Consider the following 27,316-nt stretch of genomic DNA (forward strand, 5'->3'; position numbering starts at 1 on the left):
AAATGTCTCGAAAGCCATCGATGCCTCCTGAAGAATCTTTTTTGAATGTCTTTATTGCTTCCAATATTTCTCTCGGTTAGTGGAATGGGATTATTAGATAGTGGAAGGATGATTTGTGAAAAATCTTGAGGATGTTTAGATTGCATGGCCATGAGAGTTATATCATTATTGGAGGCCATAGTATCGTTTGAACAGGCTATGTTGATAGCTGAATTTACATAGCATAGGTTTATTTTACTTTCAATAAGCTTGGCCTTTTTTTTATCTATTAAACTTATTGAAAGAATGTGGAGGTTGCTTGGGAATATCAAAGTAACTATTATCATTTGAATTTAATGTTTTTTTGATGCTTTGTGTTAAGTTTGATGATGTTGGAAGATGTAGATTTAAATATATAACTGATAATAATTTAATCCAATTATCTAAGCTTTTAATATTTTTATTTATGGTGGTTAAAATAGCTAAAAATTTTGTGAAAATATAATTCTGGCACCTTTTGGTATACGAGCTATTGTGGGGGGGAAGGGGGGGGTGTCTTTCTTTCATAAATTTTTCTAGCCATTCTTGTGCTTCAGCAATAAAGGTTGAATTAGTGTTATTTTCTGGGCACGAAGATATAGTTAAAGGGATTGTTTCTGTGTTGAAGGTATTGTTGGAGCTTGATGTTGTAGTAGGTATTGGTTCCAAATTAATACTATTAATAAGAGCAGGATAAGAAGGAGGCATAACAGGTTCATTGTTGTTAAAGACAGCACCTGATGAAGGGCATCTGTTGGCTCGTTTACCATGACAAATAATTTTATTTCCTTTTGTTAAGGAAACATTCTTAAGGCATGTGGGACATATCACCATGGTTCATATTATTGTTATGTATGATTATGTTTAAAGGTTACTTTATATTGAAGATTCTTGATATACAAAACAAAACTTATCTAAGATTCAATCAGGGACAGCTGGTGGTTTGATGAATTATAAAATTATGTTGTTGTTTAATTAAACTTGATTTATATCTTTTAACTTGTTTTCTTCATAATGGTTAGCTTATTAAATTTATTAATATAATTATTTCTTTCTAATATGATTTCTTACCATATTCGAATTTCAATAAGCAAAAATAAATTTTAAAAATAACGCTCAAAAAGCTCATATGAACCTCTGAAAAGTAGCCCCAGACCCTCAATATCTTAAATATTAATTTTATGGTAGCTTTAACATATTTTTTGTTTAAATAAAGAATAATTTTATATAGAATAGGGTTAATCTTTTATATAATATAGTTGTTGGATAATTACAACCTTTATTATATTTGTTAATTTAAAAAAGTTACTCTAGGTTATAAATCATATATTGTGTTATAAAAATTTTACATATGATCTGATATTGAAAAAAATAATAGCCGCATTTATACATATTTGGTAAAAAAAATTAACCATTAGAGTTGAATACTCTAGAGAAAACCTCTAGGCACATAAGAACCTTGGGCTATAAGATCCCGGTCTCTTTTAAAGAGCAAGATTAAGCTAATTAAATCACGACATCAAAGCATGATGAAAAATCTTCTTCTTATTAATTTATGAATTTTATCAATGGGAATTATTTACAATTAGATATTGCTATTATTATAAACGTTTGCACTTTATTTCTTTTATCTAAATGATTAATTTAATTTTCTTGCAATTTTAATTTTTAAAATATTTATATATTTTTTAAATATTTTATACCATTTTGTAGGTATTTTTAATTTCCTAAAATAAAATATCACGGTAGAACATATATAATATCAGAATGATCAGAAATGTAACATTGAAGTTCTTTCGATTTCTGTTTTTACCTTCAGGCTTTAATTTTCTCTTTTTATTATGCATCCTTAAGCTTAGAATTTTTTTCACTCATATATTTTTGTTTATTCCATGATCTCGTTCACATATCACCTCTCACAATTTAATTATATATATATTTTATTGAATTTCATCAAGGTGGATTTTCTCCCTTTATTTCATTTTCAATTTCCAATTTATATCATCCCTATTATGTGCCAAACTATTATATATCGTTTTTAACTCAAGTTCTTCATCTTCTTTAATTTAGTTAATATATTCTCGTTGCAATTATTATTTAAGACTTCAGGCAACTCCTGATTTGTCACAAAATTCCGAAATAGTATTTACCAATTATATATAAATTTCCTTGTGAGCCTTTGATTCATCTCTAAATATACAAACTTTATATTTTCCAGAATTTCAAAAATATTATTTTTTACAATTTCCCTTTTAAAATTTACAGGAGCTTTATTTTCCATAATTTCATTTTTCTGGTTATAAAAATCTCTAATTATTTTAGGCGTTGCTGATATTACATATTCCTTTTAACTTCAAGATTGGTGTATTATAATTTTTAACATCTACACATCCGTTAAATCATTCTTATATATCGGATAATTATATTTTCATTTTCCCTCTTTTCAAATTTTATTTTATTATCATACTCTAATTTATTATTAGTTAACATATCATTAATTTGATCATAAGGTTTTCCAGATGTATTAATCTTTATTTTTTTCCATTTCGCCAACATATCTGGGCTATCTACTGCATAATGTACAATAATATTTTGGCATTTAAATGTTATATCCAATGCATTCTGTCATATGTTTCTTATTCATTGTCTCTAGCTGGTAAACTTCTTATATTCATATTCAGTACTATGTATTAACCGCTAATGTTTTTACTTGTTCATAACATTTGCTCTGGCTCTGTCCCATTTTCCAATTTTTCACAATATGCTATACTAGATGCATCTTCTACTAATATAATGGTTAACAATTCTCTAAACTGAGACCCATACTTCCACTTTTACAACTAATTTGCGGCGCTCTCATCTGAGTTACTGCATTATTACAACTCTCACTGATGTGTCCATATTCTCCACAAGTATAACATGGTCAACTCTTTCCCATTCCAACTGATTAACCCATTTTATTTTCCTCTCCGTACATATTCCTTAAACCATTTTCTCCTTGATTTCTATTATTATTCAGGGTCCTTGGTTTTGGGTATGCGCTGCATTTTTATTTCTTGACTCATGAATTACTATTGTCTCTTATAATTTTTAACCTGCAATTTCAGTTCTTCTCTTTTTTCTAATTCTAATTTTCCTTACAATTTTTCTTTTTTCCTTTTCATCCCTTTTTTCCCTTTCATTTATTTCCATTTCAATCTTTCCAATTCCACTTCTTCTCTAAATTTTATTTCTTCCATTTCCTTCTCACTCTTTCCAATTCCCAATCTTATGTTTCCATTTTTACCAATTTATTATTTATAATTTTTATTTTTTTCCCTTCATAGCTCTAATGATACCTACTTCATTAATTTAAATTTTTTTCCTCCTTTATCTCTAATGTCATTATTTACAATTTCCATTTTTCAGTATCACTAATGATATTATCTTTTTTTCTATATCGCTAATGATATTTTTTTTTAATATTTCCATTAACTTTCTTTAAATTTAATCATATCATTAATTATTTTTTCCTTTTCTCCCACATGTTTTTCTTATATATTTTTTTAATTCATTTTTCCTCCATATTGTATAAACTACCCCGATAAGCAAAATTCATATTCATCGTAAGAAATTATTCACATGAATTTGGTTACCATATTCTATATATTTTTAAACTTTAATAGTGTTTGTGATTAAACCTATTCGTTAATTAACTTTAAATTGTTTTTATATTTTAATTTTTATTCATTTTTATCGCCGTTCTTTCTAATTGGTATTTTTATATTTTTTATTTCAATTTTTATTTATTTTAATTTTTATAACATATACTAAAAAGAATTTTTAGAAAGTTTATTAATATTTTTACAAGAAAATGTATGCAAGTAGTTAAGGATACAATAAATATAACAAACTAATTATGGATAAAAATACCATTACGTAATAATACATTTAACTACTGAAATATTTTGCTTCTATATTTAGAATTATTTATTTTCTAAATTTGGGATCTTATAATCAGGGCATTGGTTGTGAACATATTTTAATTTCAAGTGTCTTTCCTAATGTCTTAACGGCGCTAAATACCAAGATTATTGTGACGCGATTTTATTTCATTAAGATCCCAATAAATTTATATAATATATATCGTATAATTTTTATCGATATTTCTTATTTATATACCCCTAAAATTATTTAAACAAAGTAGAATTAACCCAGAAACATGAAAATAATTTTATAAACAATAAAATAATATAACATACAAACCAAAATTAGCTGGTAAGTGAAATTAATGAATTAAGATTTCATGATCGTAATATATTATCCACACATACCATAAACACTTCTAAACAAATTTTAAATATTTTTCATAACAATAAGCTAGCCCAATTCTGATCACCGTAGCTATAAGTACGCTTAGCTTTTCAAAGCCTAAATTAATCAAGACACACCTAAAGTCCTGCATGCCCGAAAATCGAATCATTGCCCTAATACGCGTAGTCATTAATTTTCTACGAGGAGGGGAGATAATTTTTTTATATTGTTTTTTGGAGCTTATAAAAATTCAATAGAACTAATCATATAAAATTTTTTAGAACTAATCATCATATAAAATTTATTAGAACTAATCATCATAAAATTTATTAGAACTAATCATCATAAAATTTATTAGAACCAATCATATTTGAAAATATGATAATTTCAAACACAAATAATAAAATAATATAAAATATTAAGAGCAAATATAATACGGTTAAAATCATAGCTATAAAAACCGATATTTAAATCACAAAAAAATATAAAATTAAACATTTTATAATGATTTAAAAAGAGTCAAAATAGTTCATAAATGAAAATTTAATCTTTTGTTCGATTGAGCCATATATATCTCGGTGAGGAAAGCTAGTTTATTCAATCAATTTTAAGATATCATACTTTTGATATAGGTATTTATTCTCTGTAATGAATATATTTGGAAAACTTATAAAATATATATTAAAGTAAATATATTTGAAAAACTTATAAAATATATTAAAGTTTTCCTTTCCTGCAATGCTTTCTTTCGCTGTATTTCTTGTAGGATTATCTGCAAATGAATCTTTCATACCTTTTAAATTCTGAAATTATTGGCCTTAAGATACATTTATATCCTCAGATCAGAGGGAGTTATAAAATAAATTATTTGTAAATTGCATAGTGCCATTCAGGGCTTCGAGCAGAACCAAACCAATATAAGGAAAATATAAAAAGAGCGGAACTGTTATAAATATTTTACACATGTTCATAACGGTTTTAAAAATAATTAATTTGAAATTATTAACTTTAATTTAAAATTTCCTTGGGACAATTTAAATTCGTGATTATTTTTCAAATTAAAATTTTTTATACAATTAAATCCCCATTATTTTCATATCATTCAACGCCAAGATTATTGTTTTTACTTTATAATTTAATAGAGATTAAATTATAGACAATAAATATCTTCGTGGCTAAAATAAATGAGGAATTATAAAAATATAAACTAAAATGATTTTTCTCTAAGATTAATATATATATAGTTTATAATTAGTTTATTTAATAAATCAAATTTATAAAAACCGGAACGAACCAAAAAGAACAGTTATAAATTCTAAACCGAACCGAAATGACAAAACCTTTATAAAATTTTAAATTAAAAACCGAAACAAACCGGACCGCTATGATTAACGGTTCGAAACCTTAAATTTGATAAAGCATAAATCGTTCATTGATTTAAGTCAAAATTAAATCCAAAAGTGGAATAAAAATTTTTATTTTATAATGATCCTCAATTAAAACAAAGATAATATTGATACAATTTGTATCAGTAAAATTGACGCTTGTGAATCTCAAAATTATATAATTTCGCTTTCACCTCAACAATCATATAAATCTCGAGAAATTCCAGGTCGATATTATTTCTTGGTATTCTAAGTTGTAATTATATAATATTAGAGAATCTCATAACTTCAGGCAAATACATTTTTTAAAAAAATATTGCATAAAATTGTTGTGTAATGAATAATTTATTAATATATTCGAATGAAATAAATCGGCTGTCATATTAAATCTAATAATGTATAAGCTTTCGATAAAATATGTGTTTCAGATGATTCTGTTTCCCCAAGGGAATACAAAATAGGCTCTTCTAGATCCAAAAAATGCTCTAACAGCTCAATGTCCAAGGTTCCATCTTGTCGTACTGGCTTTTTGCAATTTCAAGTCTCAGAAATAATTATATACAGCAAATTTTGTCTATTTAGATATCTGAACATTTTATTTACTCTATTAATTTTAACCTTTTACTACATTGGCGTACGCAGCGGGGGGGGGGGGGGGAATGCAGATGCCAGATATATTTTTCAAAAATATTATTGTTTATATTAATTTATATGTTAATATTTATTCGTATCTCATATTAATATATATTTAATTACATTTATTAACACATTTATCTACTAATAATTTCGATTTCAAGTTTTCCGGCGTAATATATATTTATTATTTTCAAATTTTTAGTGGCGTAATATTTATCTACCATTTTCAAATTTCTAGTCAAATAATTATTATTTCTGAAACTTCTTGTCCAACAGGGAAAAAGAAATTGCAGCCTTGTCCAACGAGATAGAGTCTTTATATCAAGCAGTAACAGCTTTTAAGGAGTTAGAAGAGCCAATTATTTGCTATTACTGAAATATGACAATGGCCTGAAAGAAATATTTCCTTAGAAGCAAGAAAATTATTGGATTCAATGCTTATTCCAAATTTTATTTCTCATTAGAATGTAATATTTAATTATACAACTATTTTAAATATTACTTTTCAAAAACATGACATTGACTTGATTAAGAAGATGAGAATAACTTAGAGCATTTTATCAGAACTCAAGGAAATTAGGGCTAATGTTGATGAAGAATTTCATATTTTATTGTTGAGTCAAAAGCTGAGCTATACGTGTTTAATATTTGTCTCCCTCGACTTGTAGCAAGGCAAGCTCATCGTTAAAACATTAATATAGGATAGTATATCTTAAATATAGATACATTTATAACGCAAATAAATGAATTTTTAATTCATAAGCACCACTTACTAATTTGCAAATATTACTCCCACAAAAGCCTTCCCAACCTTTTTTAGATGGTGATAGAAAAAAAAATATTTGTTAGATTTTTATTATGAAGATGTTTCAAACACATTTTAGATTAAATTCCCAATGTATTAAAAGGGTTTATAAACTCTTCCCATTAGTAAACTAATAAGAGAACATTCTCTTTTTTAAGAAGAATAACAGAGGCCTGCAGAAGTACCATTTGCAGGGTACGGCCCGGATTTTTTTAAAGATTTTTTACGGCCCGGCCTGGGTTTTTTTTAAAAAATTTTCAGGCTTGGCCCTGTTTAGGCTCGACTCGACTTTTTTAAAAAAATTGCAGGCCCGGCCCGGCTTTTTTTAAAATGAAATTTTCAGGCCCGGCTTGGGTGTTTTTTTTAAAAATTTCGGGCCCGGCCCGGGTATATTTAAAAAAATTAAAATACTGTCCAGCACGGGGGGCCGGGTCAGTTCTCTGAAAAACATACCAAGAAGTACAACTTCTGAAAGTAGATTGAAAGGTTTGGATCTTTTGAGTATTCATAGGCATTTGACGACAAGCAAGGATGAGATAATTGAAAATTAGCTCAATCACAACGAAGATTGGATTTTAATGCAATTATTCCTAAGAAACCTTTTGTGTAAAGGCAAAAATTCAAATTTCTATTTTGGGTCATTTAAGTGATTCTTTACATATAATTATTTTATAATTCACATAAATTTAAAATTGTGTATTAGAAATTGTTATTAGTCCTAATAAATTTATGCTTGATATTTTTAAAAAACAATAATATTTCTTAAAAAATTTATTATCCCCTCCCCCCCCCCAGACTAATTCCTGCGTACGCGCCTGTTTTACTAATATTTAAAAAAGAAAATAACCTATGAAGCCCTTTTATATTTTTTCAAAAATTCTTGATGGGCAGGGGATTTCTCCTCATCTCCTATCCGTTATTAATATATTATAAATCAAAGATTATTATTTTAAGCATCCCATAAAGGACTAATTTTTTAAATAAGACATTATTTACTATATGTCTGTTAATTAAATTTGCAACCAAGAGCTCTAAAGGGACTGGGATAGTAAATTGTAGGGATCGTGAAGATATTGGACTGCTTCAATTTTTCTTTGTAAAGTCCAACTATAGAAATAAAAATTATCATTTTTCATTTCTATCTTTTATACTAATGTTATATATAATGTAATAATAAATAAATGGTAATGCTTTTAAATGGAAATTTAAATAATCTGTTTTTCACAAATTATTAGGCCTCTATGCAAAAGCGAATCGAATAGTGCATTATTCGTATTTGATTCCTTTAAATGAATCTAATAATTTAATATTCTTATTCGTGCTAATGATAAAATTTACTATCTGTATTCGATTCAAATAATTTGCTATTTTAAAATATTATAAAAAATTCATTCGAAAATATATTGAAAGAATTTTTTGAAATATAATAATAATCTGACGATAAAGAACATGTGATCTGAACAAGATGTTATTGAAATGCACATTTCAATGAGTTTTTCTTAATGTTTCTTCTTTATGAGACATGTATAATTTTGACAGAAAATTGGTCTCAACTAAGAAAAGCTTTCCACAAGCAGTTGATGAATATCTTGTTATTTATTACCTGTCAGATTAATAGTTTATCAATAGAAATGACCCGAATAATGCGATTCTATTCTAAAAAAAAGGGCGTGTGAATTTTAAATTATATTCGGATGAAATAAATAGATTTTTTTGTTCGATAATATTGCATATTTTATAAGTTTAATTAAAAATCAAAAGAATATAAGATAAACCAGCCATTAATATAATTTTAGAATATAGTGCAAGCCAGCGGGTTAAACTAAATTTTTAGATAAAAGACGGGTTATAAAAAACCATGAATAGAGGCGGGTTAAAAAATTATTAAACAATGCTAAATCCCGTCCATTGCAGACCTCTAGTCTAGAGAAATCTACAAACATTGTGCAGATACATTAAATCTTGTGGTACAAGATTTATTTAATACCATTGCGAAAATTCATGATTTTATAATATTAATGAAAGATTTATTCTCTTGTTCGAAATTCTCTCAAAAGCATGGAGATATTTTGTTTCGCCCAAAATGAAAATGATAGTTCAACTAACGCTGGTGTATGTGAATAATATCTTTAAAATTAATAGAAAGGAATTATAAAATAATCATAAAACTTTAATTAGAAATTATAATACATTTACTCGAGAATTTGCTACAAGGGAAAAAAATTTATTACACCAAATAAAGCTTTTCGAAAACTTTTTTAATTCTTAAAAGAATGATAAAAGAATCATTGAGGAAATAGGAGTTTTAAATGCTGAAATCAAAGTTTTTCATTATATTTTCAAAATGTTAAATAATCCTGATTAAAATTATAGATGATAATTTTCATTAGTTTTGGAGAGAAATTAATTTAAAGGCGAAGGAATTAAATTTAAAGGAGCTCATATTAATGCGACAAAAAAATGGTCTTTATGATTCGAAAAAGGCCCTAATTTATAAATTTGGGTAAGCGGAAAATAATTCCCCGGAAAAAAAATCCCGGAAAAAAATTCCAGGAAAAAAAATCCCCGGAAATTAATTCCCTGGAAAAAAAATCCCCGGAAAATAAATTCCCGGAAATTAATTACCCGGAAAAAAAATACCCGGAAAATAATTGCCCGGAAAAAAATTCCCCAGAAAATAATTTCCAGGTAAATAATTCTCCGGAAAAAAAATCCCCGGAATAAAATTCCCCTGGAAAATAATTCCCCGGAAAAAATTTCCCCACTATACATTGAATTGCTAATGCATTGCTAAACTGCATTGCTAAAAGGCAATCAATCATTATCAATTATAAATCAATCAAAAATTTATTACGTATATTTTTTTTAATGATAATTTTTTAAACTTTTTTTAAAATATATTTAAATCATTTTTTTATTATAAATGAAGAATACTGATTAAATGATATAGTATATAATTTTATTTTTATTTAATATTATTAATAAGAAATTTATTTTTCTAGCTTATTAAAACAAATATACATTTTATTCAATTTTAAAAATTAACAAATATATATCCGTAAGAGGGCGTTATATGTTTTAATATGGATCATTTTAGGAAACCGGAATGATGATTGGATAGAATTTTTTTTATATTTGGGTATATATATACATATGAAAAACCTAAAAATTAAAAATTTTTTTTAGGTTTCTTTGATGTTTAATGAGTAGGTTTAGAATAGTAAAACAATGGAAATTTTTTAAAGTAAATATTGCTGGCGTTATTTATCAAAATCTCTTCATTTTTGTTTTATACGTGTATATTTACGTGCTAAGCATTATTCTAAAAAATATTTTGAAAATAATTTGATTTGACCGATTGCCGAGCTCAAAACCGATCACTCACTAAATATTTGATTGATCAAATTTGCTATTAAGATAAATTGAAAAATGTTGATTTTTTTTTTATGTATCTATAAATACGTATAAAACATAATTCCAAAAAATATTTTAAAAATATCGTGATTTGACCCGAAAACCGACCGAATGACCAAATACTGCATTGCTGGCGTTATCCATGGAAAAAGCTTCATTTTTGTATTATACGCGTATATATATACGTGCTCAGCATTATCCTAAAAAATATTTTGAAAATAATTTGATTTGACTGATTGCCGAGCTCAAAACCCCACTTACTAAATATTCGATTGATAAAATTTACTAGTAATATGATTCGAAAAATGTTCATTTTTTGTTTTATATATCTATAATTACGAGTAAAACATATACGAGTCGGTTATCCGCCAAACCACGATATTTTTAAAATATTTTTTGAGATTATGTTTTATATGTATTTATAGATATATAAAACAAAAATGAACAATTTTCAAATTATATTACTAGTAAATTTGAATCTAGGAAAATAATTCCCCGGAAAAAAAATCCCGTGACCCGGATCTGCTCTGCAGTATTTAATTAAATAGAAATGTTTTTTAAAGTCAAATTTCTTCGAGGATTTGAGATTTTAAATAATAAAACGAAAGTTAAATAAATCTAGTTCACCTTTACACACTTTCATCAACTTTTAGGTATTTATTGAAAAATTATTTTTACACAAATTTTAATCATTTTTTTAGAAATATGATAAAAGGCTTTTCACAGTTTACTGACTCTTAAATAGCGCCCCTTTTTGTTTTTACAAGGATAAGCTATTAAATAATAGCATTTTATAAATTTTGTGGCTAAATAGGAAATTAGCAATTCAATCTGATACCCTCTATTTGATAAATATTATTTTACTGAAGTATTTACCTACTTTAAGAATTTAACTGACTGAATACAAAATCACTATAAAACTTGCAAAATTATATTTTTTACTGCCCAATTTTAATTAAATACTGCCAAAAGTAATGAAAAATGCTGACCACTTTAATCAAAATACATCCAGAGGTGATTATCAGCAGTGAGTATTATATTTTTCTAATCTAACAATTATTATTTTGCTTATGAATTTTTTTCAAAAGTTACAGAAAAGAAATAATTATAATTTTATTAAATGATATATAGAATAATAAATTATATTATTCAAAAGAAACAATTCTAGAACGTATATGTTCTCCAATTGAAGAGAGAAAATTGGGCAAGTCCCTTCTCTCTTCTAAATAATCAATGCATAAATTTTTTAAAATAGTTTGTTTCGTTGCATAAATACGATTTTTTTTGGGAGTGTATGTCCCAATATTCCATTGGACGATTTTTCCCATATCAACCGCTATTTCCATCCTTATTTTTTCGAGTAGTTCCCATATCTTCGGTTTTTTGTTGCCTACAATATGCTTAAATCGGTTATTCCATCCTTCACATACATTGTTTGTTCGATTTTCCCCAGCAATCGTAACATTGAACACATTCCATGTTTCTGGTGGGAACAATGGCTCTACTTGCCTTTGAGAGTTTTTCCCATGTCTCAATTCTCCATTCACATAATTTTTATCAAAATAAAACAATAATTCATTGTTTTCATCCGATACAATGGTTTTTAAATACTCCATACCTCGTTTGACATCGTGTATAGGTAAGAATGCTAATCCATCGATCATAGCTGCAAATAAGCATAACATTGGATCATTCCGATATGATGATTCTAACCCCAATTAATGAATCTTTCTATGAGTTGATTGAGTTAGATGATAAAAACATCCTTGGATGTTGATATCTCTACCTAAAAGTTGAAAAAATATATATTAAAATTATTGTATAGGTTTTATTTAATATTTATGTCTTTATCAATTTTTATTAATTGTACTGTGTGACAAGAAAAATGGGAGAAAAAATAAATAAAAACAAGTTTTGGTGCAGAATTTGACACTGAGTTCGAATTCGTTTTCTAAGTTTTCCCTTCACGTCAAGTTTTAAAAATATTATCGTATAAAGGCAACTTTTCGAAATCTCAAAAATGGTAATACGGATATATTTTAAAAAGTATCAAATGAAAATCCCTGAAAATTGGTGATAGTGTTAGATTTATATTTCCTTATAAATTTATTAATTTTTATAATTTTTTATCGATTGCTTTTTGAGAAAAATGGTAAAGAATTTCGTTTTGGGGGGTCTTAAGTTTTCAATTTAAATTCCCGGCAAGAATCGTATAAATATGTTGGCGGACTACTGCTGGAGTATCTTTTTTGAAAATAAATCATTAACTTCATATTCGCGGAAATATATTTAGATTTACCATTAAATGTTTTTAAATTCGATAAATTTTATGTTATTGTTTAATTTGTTTTAAATTCAATAAATTTATTGTATATTACAAGTTAAATCCTATATAATAATGAAGGAGGGGGTGAGACAACGGACCGATAAAAGGTTTATTAAAAGTAAAATATGAGATAGGTTAGCTTAGCATAATATATTTATTTAAATATGAGAAATGTAACTATTTCAATTAAAATAAATTGTTTGGGAATCGTACCTTGTGCAGTGTAGCGAAGAGAATGAAAGCTACAATAAATATATTAAATGTAAGCTATATTAAAAAAGAATCTAGAAAAATAATTCCCCGGAAAAAAAATCTCCGTTTTTAAGATAATTAAAATTACAAAATTAGGAGAAAAAATTCCCTATAAATAAATCAACGAAATAATAATTCTCAAATAAAATATTTAAAAATTTTGATAAAATTAATTCTGAAGAATTATTAGGATTATGTTTTATACGTATTTATAGATATATAAAACGAAAATCAACATTTTTCAAATTATATTCCTAATAAATTTGGTCAATCGAATATTTAGTGAGTGGTCGGTTTTGAGCTCGGCAATCGGTCAAATCAAATTATTTTCAAAATATTTTTTAGAATAATGCTTAGCACGTAAATATACACGTATAAAGAGATTTTGATAAATAACGCCAGCAATATTTACTTTAAAAAATTTCCATTATTTTACTATTCTAAACCTACTCATTAAACATTAAAGAAACCTAAAAAAAATTTTTAATTTTTAGGTTTTTCATATGTATAAAAAAAATTCTATCCAATCATCATTCCGGTTTCCTAAAATGATACATATTAAAACATATAACGCCCTCTTACGGATATATATTTGTTAATTTTTAAAATTGAATAAAATGTATATTTGTTTTAATAAGCTAGAAAAATAAATTTCTTATTAATAATATTAAATAAAAATAAAATTATATACTATATCATTTAATCAGTATTCTTCATTTATAATAAAAAAATGATTTAAATATATTTTAAAAAAAAATTATCATTAAAAAAATATACGTAATAAATTTTTGATTGATTTATAATTGATAATGATTGATTGGCTTTTAGCAATGCAGTTTAGCAATGCATTAGCAATTCAATGTATAGTGGGGAAATTTTTTCCGGCGAATTATTTTCCAGGGGAATTTTATTCCGGGGATTTTTTTTCCGGAGAATTATTTACCTGGGAATTATTTTCTGGGGAATTTTTTTCCGGGTAATTATTTTCTAGGGGATTTTTTTCCGGGGAATTAATTTCCGGGGATTTATTTTCCGGGGATTTTTTTTCCGGGGAATTAATTTCCGGGGATTTTTTTTCCGGGAATTTTTTTCCGGGATTTTTTTTCCGGGGAATTATTTTCCGGGATTCATAAATTTGATAAGAAGTTTTAAACTTGACAAAAAAATGCTTCAAAATTTACTAAAGAATCCCCAAATGTAATAGTACATAATCACTACAACATCATGAGATTAATAACCAAGATGAGGATTATTTTTCTTCCAATGAAAAATATTTCCGAGTTTAGTCAAACAAATATATTGACTTGAAGTTTTGAATTATCTTAAAGATTGTAGAAATCCTTAGAACACTTAATTATTATTCTTCCAGTGAAGAAATATTTTTTAAAATAATACTATAATACCTTTATCAACCCCATTTGATAGGTCATTCAGTTTTGGCACAATGTTAAAACTCCATAAAGGCAAAAGCTTAATGATATATTATTTTTTAAAATAGGTTATTTTAAAATATATTTTGCTTTAATATAATATACCAATAATTATTTTAATAAATTATAAAATACTTTGTAAATAAATATTTCAACTCCATAAAAAAATACTAGTCCTCATGTTTAATTATACTTAAAATATTTTATTTATGTAAATATTCTTTCAATAAATTAATTCTTTCTCTTAATTATTATTCTTTACAAATAAATTTTCAATTTTCAATTTAAATACAAGTGTTTAGTCCCCTAGTATCTATTAATATTAATTTCAAATTTACTTTAAAAATTTTCTAGGAGATATAAGCCATGTTCCCAATTTTTAGCGATTTTTGTTTTAGCGATTTAGAACCTATCCCGAATTTTCTTAGACAAATTAATTTATTGGGTTTTTTAAAGAGATACATCAAGAAAGAATATAAAATTCTACTATTAAAATTGCTTTAACTTATTTATTGATAATAAATTATTTTCGGAAATACTTTTTATAATTCAAACTCCTTTTTTAACTTAGTTGCGAGAAGAATTAGTGAATTAATAAAATAATATTTCATAAATTTCAAGTCTTATATTTATAATTATTATAATGTAATTTATAATTTTGCCATTTTAATTTATAATAATTATTAAAAATATTAATGCAATTTATAATTATAACTATTAACGGAATTTCTCATCATAAGTTTAACAATAATAAAATATGCCGTGGTCGATTTAAATTAGGCGGAAGCGTGCGCCGATTAAATCGGCCTCATAAAAGTCCTCTAAATTATAAATAACTAATAAAGGTGAAAAAAAATTAATTGAAAAGCCATTTTCGAGTGGGGCGTTTAATCGGGGACAAGGAATGGATCTACTAAATGGTCGTTTCATAGCTCAAATGAGAGGAATTTACCACTTTATATGCTATGTTCACGTGATACATAAGCCTGGGAAAAAAAGACGCATTTTAAAACAATCGGACAACATCCGTTTGCTCATATGTTTAAATTCACAATGCAGGAGTCAAAGGTTCTGATATAAAAAAAATTTCAAATCCCTTTAACTAAAAAAATTAATATAACCTTTAGTCTTTACTGATTGATTGCTAAATTAAAAAATAGTTTAATTAACTATTTTTTTAAGTGTATTAGTTTATTAGGTTTTTATATGCAACTAAACAATTTTACATAATTTTGATAAATGAGTGCAGATGAGCAATATTTCTATAGTTTTATCGGCATATTATTAAAATTTGAGGTATTAGCTAGCTCTAAATTTTTCATAGCAAATTAAAGGCTTTTATCTAGGTATAATAACATTTTTTATTAAAATGGATACTTTTTGTAATATACATTATCTAAAATCATTATAGTTCATTAGAATACATATCGGGCTTTGAAAGTAACACAAAAATATTTACCATCGGAGTATCTGGATTATTGCAAATGCAGGTTACTTCCAAATAAATTTCTGAATATTATTAACGTCCATATTATTATTTTTTGCCGTAATGTTGAGAAATAATTTTAATTACCTAATTACATTTCTTTATACAACTGTAATTGACAACTTTTCTTTAAAAGGTATTAATAATTATAATAAATTGTCTGTTTTACACAATTAATTTATATACTACTATCAAATAAAATTATATTAAAATTAACATATCAAATATAAAATATAAAATAAAATAAAACATTATTTTATAAAAACGGAGGTGGGACTACAAGTTCCCAAAAAACATGAATAGTTATATTTTAAAATCGTTATTTGTAGATTTTGTTTTAAAAAATAGTATTCTTTTGGTTCTGATGTAAGGGCTCTTATCTTATCGTCTATATTTTTTAAGAATTTTAAAGTTCCGTTTGGCATATGTCCAAGGGAAGAGATAACGATCGGTATAAAAATATAATTTGTGAATTTGGAATATTTCATTGTTTTTTTTTCTCGGCTATATCAACGGATTAGAATTTAAATTTCTTGGAAAAGAAGATACGCATGTGAAGTCCCAAATTAAGGATTTCCCTAAAGACCAAGCACGGAAGTTAAGCCATCTGGTCTTAAGCCATCATCTAATGATAAATTTGTAGGCTCCAGGATGTTTGGTATTCGGGTCCTGGTAAGAGAACGGCTAATAGCTAAATTAATTGCTGCATGATGAGATTGTATTAAAAAAATTTTTAATTAAAGGTTCGAAAATATATTGGTGTGTTAAGATTGTGGGTAAAACAGCTTCAGGTGGAGCTAAAGATACCCAAACTGTCAAGGCTGAATTTAAAGGTTATCTTTAGGAGAGATAAAAGAAGATATCATGGCGTTATTCATCAAACGCGATGCCAAAAATGAGGAAAGGGATATAAGTTTTAATGGATATAAATCTAAACCACCCATTTTCGAGGGCAATTGTGAGAAACCTCAATTTAAAAAAAAAGAAAGAAGATCTAAAAATATATAAAATCTTTGGTAAAAATAAATATTTTTTTAGAAAAAAGCTCTGTGAAGGAATTTCTTTTAAAACGAACACCTCACAGTTGGAAAAACTGCTTAAAGGTGAACCTAGAATATTATTTTAACTTTTTTTAATGATTTTAAACCCTTTTACTTCGAGAGTATTTGAATTTAAAAAGCATATTTCAGATTTAGATTTATTTAGAGTAAGGCCTATGTTTAGAGAATTCTTCTCTATATATTCTATCGTGAAAGAATATTTTTAGAAGGTCCGCAAATGGTATCATCCTCTAGATACCATATGTTAAAATTATAAATTAAAAAAGGATTTTAGAGAACTAGGTTATGTATACCTAAACTAGGGCCCAAAGTTGTTGAATACCTTCGTCAGATGGAATTGTATATTCCCCGAATTTGAGAGGGGTTCTACAGCCATAAAACTGTTCAATAAATCTTGCATAAACTGGGAATTTATCATAAAATATGTTCAAAAATACTTTTCTGGATAAAGAATTAGAAGCATTTTTAAAATCAAGCTTACAGACTACGTCGTCTGGAGGAAGATCTTCGATATATATGCGAAGAGAGTGAGCGGCTATTTCGCATCCCCCTTTAGTACCAAAGCCTAGTTGATATGTTTGGAACATTTTTGAAGCATTAGGTTTGATGCGCTCAACTATTATCTTAGCTAATAGTCTCCTAAAAAAAGACCCTATTGCAATTGGCCGAACTCTACCATCAGGCTTAGAAAAAGCAATTAATCTTGCGCCATAAAGAATTTGGTGAACTTCACTAAGTATTACCAGTGAATTTACAAATGAATCTTGATAAGGATTTTTAGGGTTAATTAAAAATTGGAAATAAGAGGGGCGAAAACCGTCAAATTCCCCCTGCAGAGTTTTTATTAAAAGATAAAACTGTTTTAATTAGTTCTTCCTTACCTATTTCGATTAAATTAGATTTTATAGGGATGGGAAGATCTTCAGGAAAAGCCTGAGTATGCAATTCTTTTAATAAAGTGAAAGTATGTTCATCAAATGGAGCCAATTTATCATTAGATGAAGCTAATTTAAGAGTTCCACATACGTCCCCTTGGTCTATTTTTTTTGAGATAATTTTCCATTTCTAAGTCATAAAAATGGTCTATTTTATATTTTATATATTCGTGCAAAATAGTTTTTTTATTTTTATCTGTAGGTTTAATTAAAAAGGAAAGGTTAAAGATTTTCCCAAGCTTTAAGGGAATTTAAATTTGAATTAACTTCCGTAATATGTGTTGATAAAAAATTAGAAATTAAAGACCTTGATTTAAGGGGTAGGTGGATTAAGGTTTAAAAAATTATCATAAAAATCAGGATAAAAATTTTAAGGTTATATTTCTATGGCAGGCATTACAAATGCTTGACATACTTATTTTAGAAGGGGAAAAAAAAGGAGAAGGGGGAAGGGGGATAAATATGAATGAATGACCTATTTCTAAAATTCCAAAATTATTTAAAAAAAATAAAATAATTTTTATAGATTATAAAATTTAAAAATTTAATTCTGTTAATATTGAGTAATGTTTAAAAAAAAATCTATATTTTTGAAAGATATGTATTAAAATTTGGGGTTAGATGGTTGTGAAATTGGAATGTTTAAAAATCAGATTTTTTTTTTAATTTAAAATAAATGTAATATTCAAATAGATAAATAAACTTAGAACTTTATATGATTGAGATAAGTATTTTCATCATTGAATGAGTCAAAGAAATCTTGGTGGTAAGCTTCTATGGCAATTATATATATATAAGCAGTGGATATTATTTGGGGAATATTTAGGTTTAAAAAATAAATAATTTGAAAATATTTGTATCCAATCCCATGTTCAATAATTAATTTAAAAGATCAATCTATATTTGTTCTATATCTTGCATTGGGTGGAGATTGATTACAAATTGAAGCAGATATATGACAACAATCCTGGAAGTTATACCATCATAGTCCTAGAGTCTTCAATATTCAATGTTGTTTGGAAAAAAATTATACAGACCTTTATATAAATCTTGGCATATCACTTAGACTGTATCATCTAATATGTTGTTAGTTAAATATTCATAAATTTTTATTGATAAATTTGCAATCCTCTTGGATGTCATATTAGAAATCTATATATTATTAGTCATTGTTATAGTTGTTTTATCTGACTTGGAAATATCTTTTACAAATTATTAAGGATTGAGCTGGGCTTGATAAAGCTTGTTTAGTTTCAAATATAACTATTTGTGCAGAAAGTAAGTCTCCTTTTGGTCACTGGCGTCAACGGGCAAGTTCTTTCAAAAATGCACTGGTGGTTGTGTTTCACTGATTGTTGTGTCCACTATATTATATGGAAGAATTCGAATAAATTTAATTTATAACTCCAAGAAAATTTTAAAAACATTTAATAAATTATTATAACTACGTTAATAATTACTTAATGACTAAATTTGTAATTTTTTACGAAAAAAAATATTACAATCATTAGTTCCTTTTTTATATAATCCATTGGTAATATGAGTAGTGTTGAATCTTTGCTTTTTATTCTGGAATCCAATGACATCCTGACAGAATTTAATAATACAATCCTAATATCATTAGGAACTGAATAGAACTTGTCAATATTCAGTATAAAAAAAATTCAATTAGATAAAAAAAAAATAAAGTGGAAAGCGCAAAATATCTAACGTCAAATTATAAAATACCATCATCTAACAACCAGTAATCTAAAACATATAAGGTATATTTAAATATTAATTTGTTCCAAATCTTATTCTTTTAGAAAAATAACGCAATAAAATAAGATTTAAGCCTACTAAATCATCAAACGCAGATAGTCACCAAATAATATAAAAGAATATTCAAAATAAAAAAATTTCTATAAGTCATGGAGGGTGGGGGGGAGGGGTAATTAATTGATTGTCAAAGTGAAAAGCCACTTAGTATTTTTGGGGTATTCATAAATTTTATTGTAGGTTAAGTATATATAGTTATCATATTTTATTATTATGATAAATCTCTACATTTATCATACGAAAAAAAATACAATTTTGATTAGTAATAAAGAATAAAACATAATATTATAAAAAAGTCATTAAATTTATCAATCATTTTTTCGAGATATTTATCAAATTTTACTATTTTTAAAAAAATTTAAGATAAAGAGAATTACAATATAATTACTCTAAAAAATCACAATTTCAACGATTAGTTACTAAATTCAAATTTTAGAAAAGGAACTAATAATTTTAATTAATTATGAAGTTTTGTGATCCTAATTACGGTAATTATGCCCGCCTTGAGTAAATTTTTTTTAGATGTTATAGTAATTTATTCTTTTGTAATAGAGAAATCAAAGAATAAATTTTTTTTCAATGTTTATATATAATTACGAAAAGGCTGGAGAGTATGCCTCAGTATTTATAGATAATAGATCAAAATTTACAATAACAATTCAAAGGGGCTCACATTTCAACGGCATTCTGCTAGGAATTTGAAACACATTTCATTATTTATTAATCTGTGCTATGATACATTTTAATTTTATATCTATATTGCATTAATTCATTATGTTATATAATCATGTCACTTTACTTAAAATTTTATTTTTTAATTTTTGAAAACGTTTATATATATTTTTTAATGTTAATCGAATTTTGATTTATGCAGAAACAAATTAGTATATATTTTTTAACAGTAAATAAGGTGAGACAATAAATTTGATGAATTTTAATATTTTTTCAAAAGTGTTAAATTTGAATTCTTTTCTCTATATTATTGTTATATATAAAAATTGAAATTTTATATAGTCAAAAAAAATTTCATCCACATACAAGATATTGAGCAAAAAGTTTGTTTATCAATATTTTTATTTTTATTTTTATTTTTATTATTTTTATATCTGCTTTATATAAATTATAGAGTGAGTTTCACCACCAACAAAAGTTGTGATATAGCTCCATTTTTAACAGTGAGCCAACTCTAAAAAGGCGACCAATCTTTTAAGCGAAAACTATCATCTTAGACTTGATCGAAGTTTAAACATAAAGGATTCAATCTTGAAAAAAATGTATTAAGGCTTAACGAATTTTTTCGACTGTTAGGATTTATACGAATTTAAATTTCTGAAGGAAATTTCTGATCGATTCAAAATTAACTAATATAAAAATAAATTAAATATGGTATAAATTTATAATAATATAAGTATGACAATTAGAATATATTTATTTATAATTAAAATTAGCCTTTAATAATAAAATTTTTTCGAAGTTATTATCATTTAAACATCCACTTCATTAGCACACACTTAGTTTTACTAAACAAGCGCTTCACAGGAGCGCTTGATGGGAAAGGTATGTTATATTCAATAAATATTTTTTTAAATTAAGACCAGATAAAACTCTTATAAGATTTGTCGTTATATCTGTAAAGGTAGTAAATATTTTGTTGCCCAGAGTTTGACGAAATATAATTTTTGTCGTTGGAGAAAATGTTTTAATCATTTTCTGAAATGAAGGATCATCATCAAGTGACGCTGTTGGAAGGTGTCAATAATAAACTCCATTTTGCTATATTGCTGGCATGTTAAGATTTTAAAAATTTAATTTGGTTTGTTTGGATTTGCTACCAGAACCACTTTGGTTTTACAGAGATTTATTTGTTTGTGTATAGAATTCATTTAAGTGTTTGGCAATCTCATTTTTGAATCACTGTGATTTCTCTTTATAAAAGAAAAATATAGTATATATCAGAGTTAGATGAAAATAAGTCAAGTCCCAGTCTTAAAATTTTAGATGGAAATTCTTTATAAGTTAAAAATGACAAATATAAAAAAATTTATTATTTGCTATAAACTTTTGATAACATATTATATCAGCAACTATTAAAATAAAGAGAGAATTTACCCGTCAAAAAAAAAAAAAAAAAATGTATAGGCTGAATGTAAAACCTGTATAAACAAAAAAAATGATAAAGGGTTCAACACCTATTTTGTTAAACATATTTAAGTATGTTATTTACATGTGGTTAAAAGGGTCATATAAGTTTCTAAAAATTCAAGTTTGCAATATTACCTGCCCAAGATATATGGGCAAAACAAAAGAATTTGAGAAATTATTTTCAATATAATGTGGCTTTTTTAATTGTTGAAATATAAAATATGGTGGCATGGTAGTTGAAAAAATATGTTGTAGATAGATAATTTAAAAAAAAAATAATATTTTAATTTAATTTTCAAAATTTTTATTTTATTTATTGCTTTTTAAGAAAAAAATTAATTTTTAAAAGGATCGGGATCGAATATTAAAAAAACGATTTCGATCACGGTCCTCAATTTAAGTCAGGATCATAATCCGTGAAAATGACTAATATAGGATCGAATCCAAGATCGGCCAGATTCTATCCTTTAACAACTCTATAAAAAGCAAATCATAAGTAATATGATCACAATGATAAATTATTATTTAAGTAACGTAAACATGACCGAAAATTTATTGGACGCAAACACCCGCTAAAATCTACCACTATCCCCCACCCCCTCATTCTAAAAAAAATAGCGTCCTTCACCGCAAGGTTTACTCACCAGTATTACTTTTATGCTTTATTAAATACTCGAAAAAATGGTTTTAATATAAATTAATAAATAATATTTTTAAATTAATAATTTAGACAAATTAGAGGAAGAAAAAGCGAAAAAATTTATAATATCATCATTATTTAATCGTTTAGATAAAAAAATTTTCATTGATAAAATGGTTATATTATAAAATGGATCTCTCATATGGTATTGAGAAGTCTTGGCAGTATATGAGGTAGTAAGAATTTATCATCTCTTATATTATGCCATGTACAATTATTAAATAAGCATTTGTATTTTTTTGGTTAATATTTTAAGGCATATTTTGAAATTGGAAAAATAATTTTATGACAAGAAATCAACCTAATTTGCTGAACATCGATCAAAATTTATTAAAATGTAATATGACCCCCCATTTATTATTTAATTTAATATGTATACGGAATCACGAGGTAGAGTCCTATATCATAAACATAAAATCCTATATCATAAACATGAAATCCTATATCATAAACATGAAATCTAAGTAGGCGGGAGGTCTTAGGTACACAAAGTATTGATATAGGAATCATATAAAAGGTATTTTAAATATCTTTTGGAGGGTAAAAAAAATATTATATAAGCATCAAATAATAGGTAACTAAAATATTTTTTATTGTAATAATAATTAAACTCTAAATGGGTTCTAGGTTTTGGAATTTAACATTATATTAGAAGATATCTGTTATTTTTTAAGGAAATGATTAATGATATCAATTTTTTTTGGAAAAAATATATTTCGTAGACTTTATTCTTGTAATAGAATGAAAAGATAAAAAATTATTATAAAAGAAAATAAAAAAGTTAAGATTTAGAATTTTTTTTTATAGTTAATACTTAATTTCAAATTTATTTTTTATATATTAATAATTTCAAAATATTAATATTTTTAATAATGTCCCAATTAGTTTTGCCTGAAAATCAAACCTAATATCAAATTTATAAAAAAATTCTATTGACGAAAAACTATACATTAATCTAAAATTAAAGGACATTTTTATTTAAAAAATAATACAGAAAGAAAGAAAGAAAGAAAGAAAGAAAGAAAGAAAGAAAGAAAGAAAGAAAGAAAGAAAGAAAGAAAGAAAGAAAGAAAGAAAGAAAGAAAGAAAGAAAGAAAGAAAGAAATAAAGAAAGAAAGAAAGAAAGAAAGAAAGAAAGAAAGAAAGAAAGAAAGAAAGAAAGAAAGAAAGAAAGAAAGAAAGAAAGAAAGAAAGAAAGAAAGAAAGAAAGAAAGAAAGAAAGAAAGAAAGAAAGAAAGAAAGAAAGAAAGAAAGAAAGAAAGAAAGAAAGAAAGAAAAAAAAAAAGAAAGAAAGAAAGAAAGCAAGCCAATTATTATATTATCCGAATTGGGTGAAATATTTAAGACACATCACAATGATAAGAATCATACAGGTAAATGTTTATTGAATTACATTTTATTTGTATTCGATAATTTCTTTTAAATAAATATTCACTAGTATTATTAGCATAGTTAAAAAATATTTGAATATTATTCTATTTTCATAAACAATTTTGTAGTTTATTTGATGTTAGCCAAACCCGACCCAACCAGTCAAATTGTGATTATTTTTTATTTCAGTTTGTCTCAAATATATTTTTCCATGTGGGTTTTTCGTTACAATTTTAAATTTAATGATTAATTTTTTAAGCCTGACCCATTTATTTTAAAAAATTTGTTCGACTCTTACTATCCCCTTTCTTATATGTGTCCAGAAAAACGCAACTCCATTTAAAAATTATTTGTCCGCCCGGCTCGGTAGGAATTTACTTAAATATAGAAAAAATTAATATTTTTAATTGTAAAAAAAAAAAAATCTACAAATAAAAATATTACGACTTATTTCTTTCAAGAATTTTAAAATATATCAATTTATTTCATTAAATTGAATGATAACAGCCAGACCCGGCCAAAATTTTTTTTAAAAATATTAGGCCTTACCCAGCCCGAAATTATAATTAACACCGGGCCAGGCTGGGGGGGGGACCATGAATTGATAGATCTCTAATATCAATAAATCATGGATATTATTTTATAATTTTAATGTTAGATAATTTTGCAATTTTCATTTAGATTATTTTAGAATATTTTTTTAAAGATTATAATAGAATAATTTTTGATTTTCTAATAATATACAAAAAATAAATAAATTTCAGGGTAAATCTATTTTATATTTCTAATTTGATTTGGAATTTTGTCAATTATGTTGGGGTTAGGAATTTAAGGTAAAAAATTGGTTGCATCGTATCTTGGACACCTAAAGTATGTCTTCGTTCGATTTATTGGTAAACAGCCGGCTGTTCGGACTACTATAATAGCTTCGGCTAAACAGTTTAGTAAGATTTAAACAAAAACGAAAGAAACAAATTGAAAAACACAAGGAAAAACAATGCCATCAAACATTTAAAACATACAAAAATAGAGTGTCCTGTCTAACTGTGATAAAAAGAAATAAGTACTAAAATGAGTTGAACCAAGACACACTTTTAGGTTTTTAAAATTAAATTTATTTATAATATAATTAAAAAATAAATGGTTTTTACATTTGTTACTTCTCTTCAAGTTTTATACTAAAATATAACGAATTTCAGCTTATTATCTTTAATTTTATTCTGTTTTTATTGTCTTGAAAATATAAAAAATCCAAACTTATAATAGAAACGTAACAAAAAAAACTAATAACAATTTCCCCAAAAGAAATATAAATCATTTGAAAAAGTGTTATAGGGAAATTAACGGGTCCCTGTCATTATTATGCGGAATTATTAAATATAGTGCAAAAATTATTTAAAAAAATATAAAATACCGCGTATTGTATGAATAAAATAAGATCTTATTAGCAATCCGCGCATTATATGAATAAAATAAGATCTAATTAGGAATTTGTTGACAGAATAAGTGACAAATTTTAAATCAACAAAAAATCTATAAAATGAAGGTTATTATTTTATGTTCGGGAGAACTAGGTTAATTTTTGTATAGAGCAGGTTCAATAGAATTTTAAAAAAGTAGTAATAAAAATAAATACTAATAAAATGATATATGTAAAAATAATAACTCGCCACTAGAATAAATTATTTATGTTCAATAAAATAAATATCATCATTACCAAAATGAAATGTAAAAACAAAATCAATAACTAAACCGTTTTAAAATTTTGGCCTAATAACTTGAATTCAACTGAACCATGTGTACTTATTGACATGTAAAATATAAAATATTAGTTTAAGAAGATTTATTTTTAAAAAAAAATTATAATATGTGTGTTAGAGCTTCAAAAGTAGGCCCGGTTCGAACAGACTTTGGGCCGGGCCTATATTAATATAAGAAAAATCACGTTCGGGCTGGGTCGGGCCTAATAGTTTTTAAAAAAAATTTCGGGCCTTAGAATTTTATTTAAATATATCTAAATTTATTATTTTTATGTTTAATTTTTTATTTAAATTTAAAATATTCTATTTTATTTTTAGAAACTAGATGCCATATAACATATATCTTTTATTATGAGTAATTATAAAGATTAATTTCTATATTTAAATGAATTTGGGCCGGGCAGGTAAATTTTTTTAAAAAAAATTTAGGGTTCGGGCCAGGCTGGCTAATACTTATTAATTTTTATATCATTGCCATTTCTTTAAATATTTTTATGATAATAATATATTATCGTTTGAATATTCATGCTATGTTTATTCTAACAGTAGTTCAAAATTCATAGAATATTAACTGTAATATTATTTAATCAAATTGTTTAAATTAATATTAATATGAACGAATCGAATGAGTACTAAGAATTAGTTAATAATGCGAATAGAAAAATACGGTTTGTAAAATTGCACAAAAATATATAAAAAATTGTGAGGTATGTTCATTGAAGACGGCGTTGCCAAAGGCTCCAACTGGTAATGCTTTAAAGTTAACGGCAGTATGGGGTTGAGTTATAATGGATCTTATTGATTTTAGCAGCACTCCTGATGGAGAATTTAAATTCATAATTCACTTTAAAAACCATTTTTCTAAATTTACATACGCAAAGCCTCTTATATCAAAAAAAGGGGAATTAGTTACTAAAATTGTTTTTTACTTTTGGTCCTCCAAAAATTTTACAAAGTGACAATGGACGAGAATTTAAAAGTAAATTAAATTATTGATTTGTCTAAAAAAAAATTTGTAAATAGTTAAATCTATATTAAAGGATGATTTTCCAAAGGTAATATTTGCACATTCGCGACCACGTCACCCAGAAACCAAGGGTTTAATTGAGCGAGCAAATGGAACGATAGAGTCAAGAATAAGCAGGTACATGCTGGAGACAAAAAAACATGATTGGGCCACTACGCTCCCTAAAATTGCATTTAATATCAATCTAGGATATTCTAGAACTAAAAACACCCCATTTAATGTTTTTTTTGCTGGAACACCTTATTCGGTTAGCGAACCTGAAGTGACACAAGAAATAATTAATGTGGATTCTGATCATGAAGAAATGAATAAAAAACCATAATATTTAAGAGGGCTCAGTTTAAAAAATAATCTATAAAAATTTATAAAATAATGAATAATTTTCGGAAAATTTAAACCTCCGCATCTCCACCAATCTCTAAATAAAAAATGAATATTTTATATTTAAATATATTTA

At 25.6% G+C, this 27,316-nt stretch overlaps 1 protein-coding gene across 1 annotated transcript in view; it reads left to right on the forward strand.

Annotated features, from left to right (window-relative positions):
* LOC135927181 (uncharacterized) overlaps nucleotides 1–20,763 on the forward strand; it is a 49,114-nt gene extending 28,351 nt beyond the window's left edge. Inside the window, exons 7-9 of the mRNA XM_065463136.1 lie at nucleotides 15,428–15,627; nucleotides 15,971–16,049; nucleotides 20,463–20,763. Coding sequence (XP_065319208.1) covers nucleotides 15,428–15,627; nucleotides 15,971–16,049; nucleotides 20,463–20,561 — 378 coding nt within the window. The 3' untranslated portion in view covers nucleotides 20,562–20,763. The remainder of the gene's footprint in view (nucleotides 1–15,427; nucleotides 15,628–15,970; nucleotides 16,050–20,462) is intronic.
* Nucleotides 20,764–27,316: the final 6,553 nt, after the last annotated feature.

Source organism: Gordionus sp. m RMFG-2023, chromosome 1 (genome assembly GCF_954871325.1).
Source record: "Gordionus sp. m RMFG-2023 chromosome 1, tfGorSpeb1-WG-v2, whole genome shotgun sequence".
In the NCBI taxonomy this organism is placed as follows: Eukaryota; Metazoa; Nematomorpha; class Gordioida; order Chordodea; family Parachordodidae; genus Gordionus; species Gordionus sp. m RMFG-2023.